The sequence below is a fragment of the Xenopus tropicalis genome, chromosome 3 (assembly GCF_000004195.4).
Source record: "Xenopus tropicalis strain Nigerian chromosome 3, UCB_Xtro_10.0, whole genome shotgun sequence".
NCBI lineage: Eukaryota > Metazoa > Chordata > Amphibia > Anura > Pipidae > Xenopus > Xenopus tropicalis.
Window position 1 is genome coordinate 139,300,497 of NC_030679.2, and position 19,386 is coordinate 139,319,882.

General features: G+C 51.3%; 2 protein-coding genes across 5 annotated transcripts in view; one reads left to right on the forward strand and one right to left on the reverse strand.

Annotated features, from left to right (window-relative positions):
* Positions 1 to 9,950, reverse strand: ecsit (ECSIT signalling integrator). Of its 4 annotated transcripts, none has more exons than XM_012953176.3 (8): positions 9,798 to 9,944; positions 8,554 to 8,667; positions 7,494 to 7,866; positions 4,186 to 4,409; positions 4,048 to 4,105; positions 3,650 to 3,798; positions 2,550 to 2,649; positions 1 to 1,038 (listed from the first exon to the last, which is right to left on the reverse strand). In XM_012953176.3, exons 2-8 carry the CDS (start codon positions 8,650 to 8,652, stop codon positions 797 to 799), a joined length of 1,245 nt encoding a protein of 414 aa, XP_012808630.1. In that variant the 5' UTR covers positions 8,653 to 8,667; positions 9,798 to 9,944; the 3' UTR covers positions 1 to 796. The 4 variants fall into 4 exon arrangements, with proteins under 4 accessions (XP_012808630.1, NP_001072411.1, XP_031753915.1 ...); NM_001078943.1 differs by having other exon boundaries at positions 261 to 1,038; positions 8,554 to 8,670; positions 9,798 to 9,810; XM_031898055.1 differs by lacking the exon at positions 1 to 1,038 and adding an exon at positions 1,671 to 2,104 and having other exon boundaries at positions 9,798 to 9,949.
* A 6,543-nt stretch (positions 9,951 to 16,493) lies between these two features.
* The window catches only part of tlcd4.2 (TLC domain containing 4, gene 2), a 33,649-nt gene continuing 30,756 nt past the window's right edge, over positions 16,494 to 19,386 (forward strand). The window contains exon 1 of the mRNA NM_203851.1: positions 16,494 to 16,552. The gene's annotated coding sequence lies outside the window, so the exon portion shown is untranslated. The remainder of the gene's footprint in view (positions 16,553 to 19,386) is intronic.

The following is a 19,386-nucleotide window of genomic DNA, read 5'->3' on the forward strand; positions in this document are numbered from 1 at the left end:
TTTGTTAAAGTGTAAAAGGTGTTTATTCAGCCCATATACAGCAGTAAAGTCTGACTGAAGTCAGAGCACGAGTCACATGGCTGAGGGCACCTGGGAAACTAGAACTAGCCCTATGTCCAAATTCAAAATTAAATATAAAAAAAATCTGTTTGAAGGAGCAGAGCTATTAAATAATTAAAAACAGGTTTTCCTGTGACAGTATTCCGTTAAAGAGCTCTGAATGTTGCCGGGCACATCGAGACACTGAAAGGCTACAAAGATCAGGTACAATTACCTTTATTAAAATGTTACCTCTGGGTATTCCTTATCGCTTTGGCTATGGCTGTTCCGACTGTGTCCCCTCTGGTTTACTCACCAATAAATATATCACTACAGGAAAGTGGACGCAAGGCTTGCTCCAATGCATTAGGACCCCCTATGACAATACTATATGGGACTGGCCATCGGAATGGCTTCCACTAGCCTGTACCCCAGAGACACACCTTATGGGACTATGGGTCCCTGTTACAGACATAGGCTTGGTACAGCGGCTATGGAGGCGCACGTGCCCTGGGCATGACGATGCTTCATGTCCATAGTAAAACATTCTGTGCTTGGCTAATGGTAAGGCCAGTGAAAGTCATGTTGGCCAGAGTAGAGCAACAATAAATAGAATGACATAGCCATATAAGCCATCACTGATCATGGACTACAGTCAATGTGCTGCTAGTATGCCAATGCTCATACGTCTCTCAGTCCCTTTGTGCTGTAACTATTGGCTGTTCTTCCGGTTTTATGTACTTCTGGGACTACTCAATTATTGCTCCATCCGGCGGCGTTCTGGCTCTCTCTCCCCTTCATCATCCTCTAGCTCTCCTTTTGGTTCAGCCTCCTTCTCCTGTGGCACGCTAAGCTCTTGGGGGCCCGAATTTAACCGAAAGACCACAGGAGTCTGGCCAAGGATCGGGTTGGTCTCCTGCAGCCCCCGAATCCATTTTCCCAGTAACAGCTCATCTCCAGAACCAGCCATGCACATAGCAAAGACGGGGCCCTCCTCCACTGTAACAGGGGAAATAAAGAAGGGTACATCATCAGTAGGCAGAACCAGCCATGCATATAGCAAAGACGGGGCCCTCCTCCACTGTAACAGGGGAAATAAAGAATGGTACATCATCAGTAGGTAGAACCAGCCATGCACATAGCAAAGACGGGGCCCTCCTCCACTGTAACAGGGGAAATAAAGAAGGGTACATCATCAGTAGGCAGAACCAGCCATGCACATAGCAAAGACGGGGCCCTCCTCCACTGTAACAGGGGAAATAAAGACGGGTACATTATCAGTAGGCAGAACCAGCCATGCACATAGCAAAGACGGGGCCCTCCTCCACTGTAACAGGGGAAATAAAGAAGGGTACATCATCAGTAGGCAGAACCAGCCATGCACATAGCAAATACGGGGCCCTCCTCCACTGTAACAGGGGAAATAAAGAAGGGTACATCATCAGTAGGCAGAACCAGCCATGCACATAGCAAAGACGGGGCCCTCCTCCACTGTAACAGGGGAAATAAAGACGGGTACATCATCAGTAGGCAGAACCAGCCATGCACATAGCAAAGACGGGGACCTCCTCCACTGTAACAGGGGAAATAAAGACGGGTACATCATCAGTAGGCAGAACCAGCCATGCACATAGCAAAGATGGGGCCCTCCTCCACTGTAACAGGGGAAATAAAGAAGGGTACATCATCAGTAGGCAGAACCAGCCATGCACATAGCAAAGACGGGGCCCTCCTCCACTGTAACAGGGGAAATAAAGACGGGTACATTATCAGTAGGCAGAACCAGCCATGCACATAGCAAAGACGGGGCCCTCCTCCACTGTAACAGGGGAAATAAAGAAGGGTACATCATCAGTAGGCAGAACCAGCCATGCACATAGCAAATACGGGGCCCTCCTCCACTGTAACAGGGGAAATAAAGAAGGGTACATCATCAGTAGGCAGAACCAGCCATGCACATAGCAAAGACGGGGCCCTCCTCCACTGTAACAGGGGAAATAAAGACGGGTACATCATCAGTAGGCAGAACCAGCCATGCACATAGCAAAGACGGGGCCCTCCTCCACTGTAACAGGGGAAATAAAGAAGGGTACATCATCAGTAGGCAGAACCAGCCATGCACATAGCAAAGATGGGGCCCTCCTCCACTGTAACAGGGGAAATAAAGAAGGGTACATCATCAGTAGGCAGAACCAGCCATGCACATAGCAAAGATGGGGCCCTCCTCCACTGTAACAGGGGAAATAAAGAAGGGTACATCATCAGTAGGTGAAAGACCAATGAGGGTTCATATTTTAGAAGGGTCAGTAAAGGATATTTTCTGGGGAACAAGAAACCTCTGGTAGTGTGTGTTATATGTCAGTCACCTCTATCCAACCAGGGTCGGCCCTTTTACCTTATTCACCCAATAAGCTACACCAACCCCCACCCTACCCATACTTTCCAATGTAGGATAGAACTGTACGTAATGGCCCCAGAGATACACAGAGCATTGCAGAACCCCTTCTTACCATCATCAACATCAAAGCTGTCATCATCGCCCAGGTCCCTGTCCAGCTCCAGGTCCAAGCTCAGGGGATAGTATAAGCTCCTCTCATTGTCTATCTCCTCCTAGGGAAGAGAGAGGTGTAGTAAGGTTAGAGTACATTTCCGAGCATATGCTATGCTGAATTTTTCCTTCTCCCCTTATATATACAGTTTATGGCCACACTTACAGCCACAGCCAATGTCATCAGTGTGAATCAATTGTAACCAGAATCACAGGAAATCACAGGTACGAGTTCTTGGTGACCATCACACATTTATTTTTGATTGCAGTCAGGACTGGCCAACCAGTAACTTTTAGTGGAAAATATGGGGTTGGGTCACAGACTGATCTGGAAATGGTATAACCCACCATTTTCCACAGCTCCCTTCTAGTCTAAACTTTTGGTTCTTCTGTCCCTCAGAACTGTTCTCTTCTGCCAGTGATCCAAATTGGCCCTGGTATTCCAAGTACACAGAGGCCCAACCAGCCTCCCCGCCACCAGCCCAGACTGTCTATGGCAGGGGTCCTCAAACTATGGCCCGCGGGCCAGATACAGCCCCCCCAAGGTCATTTACCCATCCCCCGCTGCGTCCTCACCCCTGGCTACTACCTGTCTAGCGTCATTTGTCTTGGCTGGTGTGACGCGGTGATGTGACGCGCTGGGGCTGAGGACCACCCTGAGGCAGACTGGTAGTAGCCAGGGATGAGGACGCAGTGGAGGTGGGGGTAGGACTAACTATAGTCCCCTGTTTAAAAAGTTTGAGGACCCCTGGTCTATGGCACCTTACAGAAGCCCCTCTGGCAAGTGAATATCAGGCCAGTGATTACCAGCAGGGCCCAATGGGTCCTGGAAACCATCCTGGGCCAAATGGAAGCTTCCATGCCTGCCATTTAGAGCAAGAGAGAAGCTTCCTGCGTATTCAGTTTCAAAAGCACACAAACAAGTCACACAACAGTTAGTTTGGCATATTTCTCCTTTAATTAGACACGTGGGTTGTGAGATGTTAACGCCAAACAGTGTTGAAACAATCGGTACAGATCCCAGACACACCCACTTAATCATTTAATGGAATCAACTCTCACCTCCTTTCTCATAGGATCGGGGTCAGCACGTAGGATGTAGTAGTACACACACGTCTTCCTGAGCCACAGCGGGAAGGGCCCCTCAACGTATACAGGGGTGCTGGGGTTGTGTGCAGCAAGGAGGGAGACCTGACTGGGAGACTGAATACCTACAAAAGACACAGTGATAGGAATATAATAACCAAGCCCTACTTACCGACAAGGGGGTACAGACAGGAGCAATAGATTCGGCAATTCAATTTGTTCACCATAAAGTGAAAAGCAGTGAGAGTACAGGCTTTGCTTTTACCTCTGTGGCCCCACCAGTAGGTGGCGCAGTGCAACATATTGAAATACTGTTTCTTTTTAAACTGATTAACCCTCTCATCATAGTGTATCTGGGACAGAGCAACACCTACCGACAACGTGCAGATGCTCCCGTTCTTTGCCATCGTCGCATTTCTCTGTGTAGGGCATCTGTATATTATCAGAACAGACTGTTAGCTCCTTGCACACAGTTTTTACAGATGACAGTAGGTGGGTGTGAGAATACTCGCCTGGTACACGGCGACCCTAGAATCCAAGTCGTTGGCAATACGATGCAGGCACATCCTGGATAGCTCCACTGGGTCAGCTGGTAATTCAGCAGGAACCGGGAAGGGGTTGGTGTGTTTAAAGCGTGGGAACCAGTACATCATACGCTGGTATTTTCTTATGGGGTGGCTGCGGGCCCCAAAGATCTGTAGCAGGAGAAAGCATGTTTGCTTGTTGGGGGTGATACCTACAAAAAATTGTAAAAGAGAGAAATCTGTCTGCTTAGTATCCACTATTTGTGTTTATTATATGGGGCAAACATGTCCCATAGCCCCCTCCTGTCTGTGTCACTGTATCACCCTGCAGTGGGAGGGGCAGACTCCGTGTCCCATAGCCCCCTCCTGTCTGTGTCACTGTATCACCCTGCAGTGGGAGGGGCAGACATGTCCCATAGCCCCCTCCTGTCTGTGTCACTGTATCACCCTGCAGTGGGAGGGGCAGACTCCGTGTCCCATAGCCCCCTCCCGTCTGTGTCACTGTATCACCCTGCAGTGGGAGGGGCAGACTCCATGTCCCATAGCCCCCTCCTGTCTGTGTCACTGTATCACCCTGCAGTGGGAGGGGCAGACTCCATGTCCCATAGCTCCCTCCTGTCTGTGTCACTGTATCACCCTGCAGTGGGAGGGACAGACTCCGTGTCCCATAGCCCCCTCCTGTCTGTGTCACTGTATCACCCTGCAGTGGGAGGGACAGACTCCGTGTCCCATAGCCCCCTCCTGTCTGTGTCACTGTATCACCCTGCAGTGGGAAGGGCAGACTCCATGTCCCATAGCTCCCTCCTGTCTGTGTCACTGTATCACCCTGCAGTGGGAGGGACAGACTCCGTGTCCCATAGCTCCCTCCTGTCTGTGTCACTGTATCACCCTGCAGTGGGAGGGACAGACTCCGTGTCCCATAGCCCCCTCCTGTCTGTGTCACTGTATCACCCTGCAGTGGGAGGGGCAGCCTCCATGTCCCATAGCTCCCTCCTGTCTGTGTTACTGTATCACCCTGCAGTGGGAGGGACAGACTCCGTGTCCCATAGCCCCCTCCTGTCTGTGTCACTGTATCACCCTGCAGTGGGAGGGGCAGACTCCATGTCCAATAGCTCCCTCCTGTCTGTGTCACTGTATCACCCTGCAGTGGGAGGGGCAGACTCCATGTCCCATAGCTCCCTCCTGTCTGTGTCACTGTATCACCCTGCAGTGGGAGGGGCAGACTCCGTGTCCCATAGCCCCCTCCTGTCTGTGTCACTGTATCACCCTGCAGTGGGAGGGGCAGACTCTGTGTCCCATAGCTCCCTCCTGTCTGTGTCACTGTATCACCCTGCAGTGGGAGGGGCAGACTCTGTGTCCCATAGCTCCCTCCTGTCTGTGTCACTGTATCACCTTGCAGTGGGAGGGGCAGACTCCATGTCCCATAGCCCCCTCCTGTCTGTGTCACTGTATCACCCTGCAGTGGGAGGGGCAGACTCCATGTCCCATAGCTCCCTCCTGTCTGTGTCACTGTATCACCCTGCAGTGGGAGGGACAGACTCCGTGTCCCATAGCCCCCTCCTGTCTGTGTCACTGTATCACCCTGCAGTGGGAGGGGCAGACTCCATGTCCCATAGCTCCCTCCTGTCTGTGTCACTGTATCACCCTGCAGTGGGAGGGGCAGACTCAGTGTCCCATAGCCCCCTCCTGTCTGTGTCACTGTATCACCCTGCAGTGGGAGGGGCAGACTCCGTGTCCCATAGCTCCCTCCTGTCTGTGTCACTGTATCACCCTGCAGTGGGAGGGGCAGACTCCGTGTCCCATAGCTCCCTCCTGTCTGTGTCACTGTATCACCCTGCAGTGGGAGGGGCAGACATGTCCCATAGCTCCCTCCTTGTCTGTGTCACTGTATCACCCTGCAGCGGGAGGGACAGACTCCATGTCCCATAGCTCCCTCCTGTCTGTGTCACTGTATCACCCTGCAGTGGGAGGGACAGACTCCGTGTCCCATAGCCCCCTCCCGTCTGTGTCACTGTATCACCCTGCAGTGGGAGGGGCAGACTCCATGTCCCATAGCTCCCTCCTGTCTGTGTCACTGTATCACCCTGCAGTGGGAGGGGCAGACTCCGTGTCCCATAGCCCCCTCCTGTCTGTGTCACTGTATCACCCTGCAGTGGGAGGGGCAGACTCCATGTCCCATAGCCCCCTCCTGTCTGTGTCACTGTATCACCCTGCAGTGGGAGGGGCAGACTCCATGTCCCATAGCTCCCTCCTGTCTGTGTCACTGTATCACCCTGCAGTGGGAGGGACAGACTCCGTGTCCCATAGCCCCCTCCTGTCTGTGTCACTGTATCACCCTGCAGTGGGAGGGGCAGACTCCATGTCCCATAGCTCCCTCCTGTCTGTGTCACTGTATCACCCTGCAGTGGGAGGGGCAGACTCCGTGTCCCATAGCCCCCTCCTGTCTGTGTCACTGTATCACCCTGCAGTGGGAGGGGCAGACTCCGTGTCCCATAGCTCCCTCCTGTCTGTGTCACTGTATCACCTTGCAGTGGGAGGGGCAGACTCTGTGTCCCATAGCCCCCTCCTGTCTGTGTCACTGTATCACCCTGCAGTGGGAGGGGCAGACTCCGTGTCCCATAGCTCCCTCCTGTCTGTGTCACTGTATCACCCTGCAGTGGGAGGGGCAGACTCAGTGTCCCATAGCCCCCTCCTGTCTGTGTCACTGTATCACCCTGCAGTGGGAGGGGCAGACTCCGTGTCCCATAGCTCCCTCCTGTCTGTGTCACTGTATCACCCTGCAGTGGGAGGGGCAGACATGTCCCATAGCCCCCTCCTGTCTGTGTCACTGTATCACCCTGCAGCGGGAGGGACAGACTCCATGTCCCATAGCTCCCTCCTGTCTGTGTCACTGTATCACCCTGCAGTGGGAGGGACAGACTCAGTGTCCCATAGCCCCCTCCTGTCTGTGTCACTGTATCACCCTGCAGTGGGAGGGACAGACTCCGTGTTCCATAGCTCCCTCCTGTCTGTGTCACTGTATCACCCTGCAGTGGGAGGGGCAGACATGTCCCATAGCCCCCTCCTGTCTGTGTCACTGTATCACCCTGCAGCGGGAGGGACAGACTCCATGTCCCATAGCTCCCTCCTGTCTGTGTCACTGTATCACCCTGCAGTGGGAGGGACAGACTCCGTGTCCCATAGCCCCCTCCTGTCTGTGTCACTGTATCACCCTGCAGTGGGAGGGACAGACTCCATGTCCCATAGCCCCCTCCTTGGCCCATAGTAAGTAGTGTAGTAAGTAGTAGGCTCTTTACCGTAATTCTCCATCTGCTCTAGCACCCTTATGGCGCACTCCTGCTGGCGTGGGTAGTGGTTGAACATCCTCTGGATGTAATTTTGGGGGACAAAGACCTCCTTGGGAAACACGTCAAGCAATTTATTATAAACCTCCAAGTCCTTTTCCACCCCAAACTCCGTCATCCATCTAAGAGCCGCCTCTATGATCTCCACATGTCCTCTCCTCCTCACATCTCGGTTGCAGTAAAGATCAAGGACCTCCACAAAGGAGGCTTTGTTCCTCTGCTCCCTCTGGAACACATCCTCGTATGGAGTAACCGAGCCGGCTGAGGAAGTGGCTTGGGGAGGCCCAGGAGGCGGAGATGTGTGAAGACAGCAGGTCACCTGTTTCTGGAAGACGACATGCACAGGATAACATTTCTGATTAAGCTTCCAGGGAAGTTCTATTACTCAGGTGACAATATGCAGTGGTTGCCCACTAGGTACAAAACCCCACAAAAACCCTGCACACCAGAAAAAACTTCCCCAGGGAGGTATTTATAATTAAAAAAAAACATTTTATTCATTTAAACATGATACAGAAAAAAGTATCAACCTTAAAAATTGTATATCCATCAAAAAGCAAATAAATACATACCCCCAGTGTAATAACTGAAAAACAAGATATGAAGGCAGATAATCTGGATGAGAGAATACCCCAACGTTTCCGCTCAAACGCCTTTGTTTAAATGAATAAAATGTTTTTTTTAATTATAAATACCTCCCTGGGAAAGTTTATTCTGGTGTGCAGGGTTTTTGTGGATGTGTATAGTCCTCTTATGGGGGGATTATTAAAACCCTAGCACCTGGATACTTTATACTTATTTTTTGTATATATAATAACTCCTGGCAAGGATATTCTAGCCAGGAGTGCCCTCCATTTCTCTAAATTGTTGCCCACTAGGTAGCCAGTGTGCCCTGTCTGTAACTGAAGGAGGGTACACGCCCGAGATTAAAGGGAAAGTCTGACTATGAGAGGGGACAGGAGAGAATGGAATATTCCACGTATAAGTGGAAACGTGTCGGCGCTGCGCTTACCTGGGCGTTATTGCCGGTGCCAAGAGCCTGGCCTGCTGGTATGCCTCTGCCCCGGGCACACAGATGACGGGCAGAAATCAGGAAGCGCAAGGTTCTCATCCTGACGGCTTGATGCTGCTTCATAAAATAAATAAATAAATATATAATGGACACCCTGGCACCCCTCCTTCTTTATGGTGCACCCCAAAGGCCAGCCATGCCCCTACAGTTGTACCAGTGGTGCCGCCCATGTGGGTTCCTAGTGCTCAGGGCAATCACATGGTTGGTAGGAGACAGAGCCAGACTGGCACAGGCTATAGGTGGGAGATGGGCACAGGCTATAGGTGGGAGATGGGCACAGGCTATAGGTGGGAGATGGGCACAGGCTATAGGTGGGAGATGGGCACAGGCTATAGGTGGGAGATGGGCACAGGCTATAGGTGGGAGATGGGCACAGGCTATAGGTGGGAGATGGGCACAGGCTATAGGTGGGAGATGGGCACAGGCTATAGGTGGGAGATGGGCACAGGCTATAGGTGGGAGATGGGCACAGGCTATAGGTGGGAGATGGGCACAGGCTATAGGTGGGAGATGGGCACAGGCTATAGGTGGGAGATGGGCACAGGCTATAGGTGGGAGATGGGCACAGGCTATAGGTGGGAGATGGGCACAGGCTATAGGTGGGAGATGGGCACAGGCTATAGGTGGGAGATGGGCACAGGCTATAGGTGGGAGATGGGCACAGGCTATAGGTGGGAGATGGGCACAGGCTATAGGTGGGAGATGGGCACAGGCTATAGGTGGGAGATGGGCACAGGCTATAGGTGGGAGATGGGCACAGGCTATAGGTGGGAGATGGGCACAGGCTATAGGTGGGAGATGGGCACAGGCTATAGGTGGGAGATGGGCACAGGCTATAGGTGGGAGATGGGCACAGGCTATAGGTGGGAGATGGGCACAGACATTTATATTATTGTATTTATGCTTTCGAAATATATTCATTATTCTTTATAAATGCACCCGGGTCATAATTCATTTCCAATTACAGAAATATATTTGTTCACTACTAACCCCAGCTGGCAGTACGGGGATCTGTACTATACGGTCCGGCAGTACGGTACCGCTCAGCCAGTGGGCCTGTGTGTATGGGCAGGGGCACCGGGGCGCCTTGTATGGCTGTAGCTGGAGGGCTCCGCTCACTGAGCAGTACACCACAAACACTTATCCCGGTATTCCTACATACATACCGACATATATACACCTACCTACAAGCTTCAGTGTCACTGCAGCCGACTGGGCGCCGCCATCTTGGAGGAATTGAGTGACGTCAAGGAGCCTGCCTTCCGAGCCGGGCGGGAACAGAAGACTGAGTGAGATGGTTCCGGGCACTGTAACGTGTTGTCTTCACTCTTCATCCTCTTACACTCTCCAGCTGCTGTCCCCCATGTATTCCCTTACTCACTCCCTCACTGTCACTCACACTCCCTCCTGTCAGTATCCCTCACTGTCACTCACACTCCCTCCTGTCACTCACACTCCCTCCTGTCACTCACACTCCCTCCTGTCAGTATCCCTCACTGTCACTCACACTCCCTCCTGTCACTCACACTCCCTCCTGTCACTCACACTCCCTCCTGTCAGTATCCCTCACTGTCACTCACACTCCCTCCTTTCAGTATCTCTCACTGTCACTCACACTCCCTCCTGTCACTCACACTCCCTCCTGTCAGTATCTCTCACTGTCACTCACACTCCCTCCTGTCAGTATCTCTCACTGTCACTCACACTCCCTCCTGTCAGTATCTCTCACTGTCACTCACACTCCCTCCTGTCAGTATCCCTCACTGTCACTCACACTCCCTCCTGTCAGTATCCCTCACTGTCACTCACACTCCCTCCTGTCAGTATCTCTCACTGTCACTCACACTCCCTCCTGTCAGTATCTCTCACTGTCACTCACACTCCCTCCTGTCAGTATCCATCACTGTCACTCACACTCCCTCCTGTCAGTATCCCTCACTGTCACTCACACTCCCTCCTGTCAGTATCTCTCACTGTCACTCACACTCCCTCCTGTCACTCACACTCCCTCCTGTCAGTATCCCTCACTGTCACTCACACTCCCTCCTGTCAGTATCCCTCACTGTCACTCACACTCCCTCCTGTCAGTATCCCTCACTGTCACTCACACTCCCTCCTGTCAGTATCTCTCACTGTCACTCACACTCCCTCCTGTCACTCACACTCCCTCCTGTCACTCACACTCCCTCCTGTCACTCACACTCCCTCCTGTCAGTATCCCTCACTGTCACTCACACTCCCTCCTGTCAGTATCTCTCACTGTCACTCACACTCCCTCCTGTCACTCACACTCCCTCCTGTCAGTATCTCTCACTGTCACTCACACTCCCTCCTGTCAGTATCTCTCACTGTCACTCACACTCCCTCCTGTCAGTATCCCTCACTGTCACTCACACTCCCTCCTGTCAGTATCTCTCACTGTCACTCACACTCCCTCCTGTCAGTATCTCTCACTGTCACTCACACTCCTTCCTGTCAGTATGCCTCACTGTCACTCACACTCCCTCCTGTCAGTATCTCTCACTGTCACTCACACTCCCTCCTGTCACTCACACTCCCTCCTGTCAGTATCCCTCACTGTCACTCACACTCCCTCCTGTCAGTATCTCTCACTGTCACTCACACTCCCTCCTGTCACTCACACTCCCTCCTGTCACTCACACTCCCTCCTGTCAGTATCCCTCACTGTCACTCACACTCCCTCCTGTCAGTATCTCTCACTGTCACTCACACTCCCTCCTGTCACTCACACTCCCTCCTGTCAGTATCCCTCACTGTCACTCACACTCCCTCCTGTCAGTATCCCTCACTGTCACTCCCACTCCCTCCTGTCAGTATCCCTCACTGTCACTCACTCACACCCCCTCCTGTCACTGACAGTCAGACTGAATTTTTCCTCCCTTGGGAAAATATCATAAAAACTCACAAAAGGAGCAATAAATGCCGGCTGGTCTGCCTTGTGCCTGTCAGGCCCAGACTGGCAATCTGTGGGTTCAGGCAAATGCCAGAGGGGCTGCTGTAAGGTGCCATAGTCACTCACTATTTATTGGGCCTATGGGGGGCTGTTTGGGCCTCTGTGTACTGAAAATCAGGCCCGGACTGGCAATCTGTGGGTTCAGGCAAATGCCAGAGGGGCTGCTGTAAGGTGCCATAGACACTCACTATTTATTGGGCCTATGGGGGGCTGTTTGGGCCTCTGTGTACTGAAAATCAGGCCCAGACTGGCAATCTGTGGGTTCAGGCAAATGCCAGAGGGGCTGCTGTAAGGTGCCATAGACACTCACTATTTATTGGGCCTATGGGGGGCTGTTTGGGCCTCTGTGTACTGAAAATCAGGCCCAGACTGGCAATCTGTGGGTTCAGGCAAATGCCAGAGGGGCTGCTGTAAGATGCCATAGACAGTCACTATTTATTGGGCCTATGGGGGGCTGTTTGGGCTTCTGTGTACTTGGAATGCCAGGGCCTACTTTGAATCCCAGTCCAGGCCTGGTGGGTACAACATCACGTGTCTGTGCTGAACATACATGTACATGGGCACAACATCACACGTAAGGGGAAGCAGCAGGAGCCATTTTCCCCCTGAAGTTGCACCCTAGGCCCCGTCTATCCTGCCTAGCCCTAGTTCCATCCCTGCATTGCCCCGAGGCTGAGGGAGCAGCCCCACTGAAGGCTATTAGTGGCCTATCCCACATGCAGCAGAAGGCTATTGGCCAATGGGGTCTTTAGACTGGCCAACTGTAATCTAGTTAGATCCCGTGTTCAGAAAGGTCAGGGGAGGGCACTGCATAAAATGCCCAAATATCCTTCTCCTGCAGCTTTTCCTTGGGTAACCCCCCCCCCCCCAGTCACAATTCATCTTTCCATGCAAAATACTGGGTAAAAATTGTGCACCACGGGTTTATGGTTTCCTTAACCTGGATGGACTGCAGGTGCCATCTTCATCTGGACCCCACTCCTGGGTGCCCACTAGTGCCCATGCTGGGGATCACTGCCTACTTGCTACATGCCAATGGTGAGGGCAGAACTATGCTCCAATACATGAGCAGGGGCAGTCCAGCGGGAGCAGCCTGAGAAGAATGATGAATAGAAGTGCAGCTGTATTGGTGTTTGTGCTGGGCTTTGCTTGCCCTTTATTTCCACCCCTCCTCTGTTTTTATTTGATGTCCCTCCCATTGGTCTTTTCTTTCCCTGTAACCCTACCCAGGCTGGGCACCTCACAGACACGTTCCTTTCTGCCTGACCGGACCTGTTGTGCCAGTGCCTGACCGGACCTGTTGTGCCAGTGCCTGACCGGACCTGTTGTGCCACCGCATGTTAGGGCAGGATCCTGGTATCAGCACCACCTGCTGGTCCTGCTGGGTATTGCTGGCCAATCCTATGGAGGAGAATGCCTACAGACTGTCAGCCTGCGGCAGGTACTGCATTACCTCTGGCTTCCCTACAGGGACAGTTACTGGCACTGGGGCTTGTCTTACAGTCCATAAAGGGCAAGTTAACCTTAAAATTAACTTTACTATAGACAGCAGAATTTTAGAGCAATTTGGAACTGATCTTTATTTTTGTATGCTGTTTTTTTTGTAGGGTGTGCCTAACAAGCAGATTTTAAGCCAATACAAAGCCAATAAGCAATCCACTTGCTCTGGAGTCCACTGGAGGATTTGGATTCAGAGAAAGGGAAGCTAAGTGTCGCCCCCTAGTGACGTGTAGCCCAAGGCAAGGGTTTCAGCTTGGCACAAATGCCCCTGTACAGAAGTCTATGAATTATGCAATGGAAGGCGAGGTGAGTACTGGTACATAAGAGTTCTGGGTAGTGGCCCAAACCTTTCTGTGGCACAGCACTAATGAGGAGGCTACAATGGGCCATTGAGGATCTGCAGTCGGGAGAAGATGCTTATTCCAGATTAGTACATGGGAAAGGATTTAGCACTAATACCCTCCATACAATCCCACACGCCTACACTCAGCCTGTTAAACCTACAAGCAGGGTATTATTATTCTGTATTATTCCGTAACACTCTTACCATAGGCATCACTGCCAGCAGCGTTATACCTACAGGTACTGTTATTGTTATATTGCACTATGGCAACTGCCTTTCTGTCTTCCCCTTCTGGGCTGGTCCTAGGGCAGAACAAGGGCAACACTGGGCTTGTGGAAGAGGTGTATATTTACTCGTTACACACACAGACGTTGGGCACGAGTGGTTCCTGAACAAACAGAGTCTGGGGCAGGACAATACAGCAGCAATAGTAAATATCATAAACGTGGGACGAGTAACTGCTACATCTGAACCCACCACACCCTACTCCAGGATTGTCACCCCAGTAACACTTGTTGGAGTTGTGGTGGGTACTCACTATCCCCCACCATTATGTCCTCCTAGAGCACCATGATTTAGGTTAATGCTTCTCTCACTGGGTCCCTTTTCCAGCTTCGACACTGTGGCCAAATTGGACAAAGATCCGCTTGCCTGGCAACCTCTCCAAACCATCAGGCCTGGCTGTGCAAGCCCAGTTTAACACCTGTAAACCCCCAAGGAGGTGCTAGCCAGTTGTGTGGCCCTTTACTATCTGGGGCTTGATCCGGGCTGGTCCCGTTAGTGAATATGGGACTTTCACCAGATTTACTATGAGTGCAAGCTTTGCTGCATATTTTCCTTCAGCAAAAGCACCTATTAATACTAGGGAACCCTCACGCCGCCCAGTATCAGACTGGGGTGTCTGGGGATGTACCACACTTCCGCCCACTGGGCTTTTTCCCATAGACCCACTGGCCCAGGCCAACACCGGAGCCGCCTCCACCCTAAACATGGTGGCAATTCCACGGTTCCCTACAGTGGTTTGGGTCAATTGGTCCACCAGACTTAAAAATACCACACTAACTCAATTTTAGTGCCAAATGCTGCAATATGGATAAAAAACATGGCAATTTGCGCTTTACACCCTGCACGTTTGTAAATGACCCTTTAAATCCAGGGGGCGGGGTAAATGAGAAAATGTTAGGTCTATTTGCCCTTTATGTGAGTCCTGGAAAGAGTGGCCGTACAAAGGTGGTGTTTGCTTGGGGACAGGGCAAACAGCCCCATAAGAACCTTATGTGGATACGGGACGGCTAATCCGCCGCTGCTACTGTCACACACAAACACTGCTGAGCCGGAATGCCGAGAATTTACTAACGGATCCGTTTTGTAAGGGAGCCTTTTCTACTTGTCGCTTTAAAAAAATTAGCATTTCCATGAAACGTAGAATTTTGCAACAATTTCTCCCTGGAAGAGAAACACAGCAGAATATGGGGCTCATTTATGGCTGCAAGCGACTTAGGTTTTTTCCCAAAGTGAGTTGTGCCTACAACCATTTTCATTAAAGGTACACCTCTCGGCCCGTTCTGCCTTCCGTTCCGCAGTGGTAACCCTGGATTTACCGCCAACACTGGCGTTACCTACAGTGGCGGGGAAGTGGGACAGTCTGCAGGGTCTACTTCTTCTATTGTTGTATAAAACTCCCCCCTCTATGGTTGGACTGGGCCGGCGGGACACTGGGAAAAAATCTGGCGCACCCCCAGACCCGATCCCTGCCCAGGGCCATATTTATAATGGGGCACCCGAGGGTTGGACTGGGGGGTGCAGGGCCCTGCAGGTGCCCCCACTGGGGGTCCCCTAACCCCCCCCACGAGGGCCCCCACCTGACATCCTCCCCTGAGTGAGCATAAATTTAACGTGTCAGGGGAGGAATGGTCAGGCAGGGGGAGCGCCGGCAAGGGTCGGATCTGGGCCACGGGGGGCCCACTGGGATTTTTCCTGGTGGCCCAGCGGCCCGGTCCGACCCTGTCGGAGTCTAGGGCAGCAGCCATAGGGGGATGGCCCCTCGGTGCATGTATTTTCTTTTTTTTAATTAAAAAGAAAATGCCCCCATCCTACGCCATGGATTTCCATAGGGGGAAGGGGGGGTCGGGACGATCTTCAGGGTCCCGTCGTCACAGAGCCATTGGGCAGAGGAGGCAGAACGGACGCCCCAGAGTTGAGGGAAACTGCATGGACGTATGAGGACCTGCGGTCGCAGTTGTAACTGAGCTCGATTATCTCGTTGTCCCCCCTCTCTTCCGAACCTTTGTTTAAAAGAATATTATAGCAACGCATTAGAAATGATTGCAAGCTTCTGGGAGCAGGGACCTTCCTCCAAACGGGTATTGAAACTCTGGGCTCTCTGACAAGAAGCGCTATGGCAGCACCTTTACCTGGAAAACAGCAGAATAACCTGTAATATTCACAATCTAGCAGTGGGTTTATTAACCCTTTAATCCTCACTTGATACGCTTTGGCATGATCTGTACAATAACAATTCTGCGGACACCCCTTTACATTTTAGATTTTCTGTGTATTTGGGAAAACATATATGCAGGAAAAGCTAATGTACCGTGCTAGGCAGCCAAAATGTAACAGGGTAACCCTGAAATAAAATATAACAAAAGTGGTATGAAGGTGATACCTTTATTGGCTAACTAAGATAAGCATAGCTGGGAAACGTATATAAGCGCTATCTTTCCCACTACAGAAAGCTGCGGTTCCTGCCAGACTGCCCTGAAGTAGCTCTTTCTGTGCAGCCAGCAGAATGCCCGTTTGTTCCCCCGGCTCACAGAATGCATTCATTATTTGCTCCCATTATGTAACTATTGTGAAACGGGCGTGTGGGAGGGGTCTCTGTGAGAAAGGGGCGGGGGGACTTGGCAGTGGGAGGGGTGTGAGTGCAAAGTTGGTGTGGGGTTTCCAGGACTGCTGTTTGTGCGGAGGCTTGGCCATGGCTAAGCTGGTGACGTGTTGCTGAAGAGCAGGGAAAGGGGTAGCAGGATTTACCCCCCCTGTGCTGGGGCAGAGGGAGCCAGGAGGGGATGGGGCAGTACCTCAACTGCCTCTGCTCTGGAGCTGCACTGCTGCTGCTGCGTGGGGTAAGATCACTGCTACACAGCCCTCTCTCTCCCAAGCACTTCCCCTGTAGAACTTGTTCCAGCAGGTCCTGCCTGAGCTGCATCTCATTATGTGTCTCTGAACTGCCACTCTGTAGCGCCTGGGGGGTCACTGGGGGTCAGCGCTGCATTCCCCACGCTTTCGCCTATACACTGTGTGGGCAACGCGTTCCACAAGCTCTTCCATTTCATTATTGTGTGTCTGTGTGTATCTGTATGTGTGTATCTGTATGTATGTATCTGTGTGTATGGAACTCTGTGCATTCCCCACGCTTTCGCCTATACACTGTGTGGGCAACGCGTTCTACAAGCTCTTCCATTTCATTATTGTGTGTCTGTGTGTATCTGTGTGTGTGTATCTGTATGTATGTATCTGTGTGTATGGAACTCTGTGCATTCCCCACGCTTTCGCCTATACACTGTGTGGGCAACGCGTTCCACAAGCTCTTCCATTTCATTATTGTGTGTCTGTGTGTGTCTGTTTGTATCTGTGTGTGTGTATCTGTATGTATCTGTGTGTATGGAACTCTGTGCATTCCCCACGCTTTCGCCTATACGCTGTGTGGGCAACGCGTTCCACAATCTCTTCCATTTCATTATTGTGTGTCTGTGTGTGTCTGTTTGTATCTGTGTGTGTGTGTCTGTATGTATCTGTGTGTATGGAACTCTGTGCATTCCCCACGCTTTCGCCTATACACTGTGTGGGCAACGCGTTCCACAAGCTCCTCCATTTCATTATTGTGTATCTGTGTGTGTCTGTTTGTATCTGTGTGTGTGTATCTGTATGTATCTGTGTGTATGGAACTCTGTGCATTCCCCACGCTTTCGCCTATACGCTGTGTGGGCAACGCGTTCCACAATCTCTTCCATTTCATTATTGTGTGTCTGTGTGTGTCTGTTTGTATCTGTGTGTGTGTGTCTGTATGTATCTGTGTGTATGGAACTCTGTGCATTCCCCACGCTTTCGCCTATACACTGTGTGGGCAACGCGTTCCACAATCTCTTCCATTTCATTTTTGTGTGTCTGTGTATCTGTATGTATCTGTGTGTGTGTATCTGTGTGTGTGTATGTATCTGTGTGTATGGAACTCTGTGCATCCCACAGGCAGACCCTCTCTATGTACTGGGTTCCATATGGGCTCAGTTACTGGTACCAGAACCCAACGTGTTTCATACAAGCCTGATATTCCACCGGCAGCTTCTGTGTAATGTGTGTCTGTCACTGCTTGTAACACTATTCCCACTCACACTTATGTGCTGTCTAACCCGGACCCATCAGCACTCTCTCACTCGCACCATAACAATAGTGTCTCTCACCGATCGCTACTGTCACACAGTGTAAGGGCAAAGACACACAGGGCAACTTTTTAAAAAAGTCACAGTGACCTATTGGTGCAGCGCAAACAATGCGCAATTAGTTGCGGTGTCATAGAGACATATGGAAAAGTCTAGGACCCCTCTTGTGATTCCCATTGGCTGAGCTTTCAAAGTAGCCTGCCTTATGGGAACAGTTGTATTTCAGCAGTGACATAAAGTATATTGGATTAACAGAAAATATACAATATGTATCATAACAGAATGAGACAGGTGCATTAATGCCTTTGTAGGTTCCAGCTGTGTTTAGGCTCATTGCCTTGTTGGGATATCCAACCCCTGCGGAACTGCAACTCTCTGACTGATGCTTGTTCTGAAGAACTTGTTGATATTGGGTTGAATTCATCCGGCCCTCAGTCCCTGAACTAGCCCCACGGCATGATGGGACCCCCACCCAATGTGACAGTAGGGAGCAGGGAAGCAGATGGAATGATTGTGGAGCAGATGTTCCAGTAGCAGCTACTTGTCATGGCTACAAACATACACAGTGCTGATCATTTACTGATAATTCTCTCAATTCTTATTATTGTCTATGGTAGGGTATTTCTGGCATTTAGTAGCCATGACAAGTAGCTGCTACTTAGTAAGGCACTCAGGGGCGGGGTTACTGGAATAAGGAGTTACAGGGACAATAAGGCACTCAGGGGTGGGGTTACTGGAATAAGGAGTTACAGGGACAATAAGGCACTCAGGGGCGGGGTTACTGGAATAAGGAGTTACAGGGACAAGGAACTCAGGGGCGGGGTTACTGGAATGGGGAGTTACAATAAGGCACTCAGGGGTGGGGTTACTGGAATAAGGAGTTACAGGGACAATAAGGCACTCAGGGGCGGGGTTACTGGAATAAGGAGTTAAAGGGACAAGGAACTCAGGGGCGGGGTTACTGGAATGGGGAGTTACAATAAGGCACTCAGGGGTGGGGTTACTGGAATAAGGAGTTACAGGGACAATAAGGCACTCAGGGGCGGGGTTACTGGAATAAGGAGTTACAGGGACAATAAGGCACTCAGGGGCGGGGTTACTGGAATGGGGAGTTACAATAAGGCACTCAGGGGTGGGGTTACTGGAATAAGGAGTTACAGGGACAATAAGGCACTCAGGGGCGGGGTTACTGGAATAAGGAGTTACAGGGACAATAAGGCACTCAGGGGCGGGGTTACTGGAATAAGGAGTTACAGGGACAATAAGGCACTCAGGGGTGGGGTTACTGGAATAAGGAGTTACAGGGACAAGGAACTCAGGGCGGGGTTACTGGAATAAGGAGTTACAGGGACAAGGAACTCAGGGGCGGGGTTACTGGAATGGGGAGTTACAATAAGGCACTCAGGGGTGGGGTTACTGGAATAAGGAGTTACAGAGACAATAAGGCACTCAGGGGCGGGGTTACTGGAATGGGGAGTTACAATAAGGCACTCAGGGGTGGGGTTACTGGAATAAGGAGT

Bases quoted from the DNA above. Each gene is read 5' to 3' on its own strand.
- ecsit (XM_012953176.3), bottom strand. From the start codon at position 8,652: ATGAGAACCTTGCGCTTCCTGATTTCTGCCCGTCATCTGTGTGCCCGG. The intron at 2,650-3,649 runs GTGAGAGTTGAT...TCTCTTCCCTAG, and splicing joins CCGATCCTATGAGAAAGGAG to GAGGAGATAGACAATGAGAG. The intron at 1,039-2,549 runs GTAAGAAGGGGT...CCCCTGTTACAG, and splicing joins CAGCTTTGATGTTGATGATG to TGGAGGAGGGCCCCGTCTTT.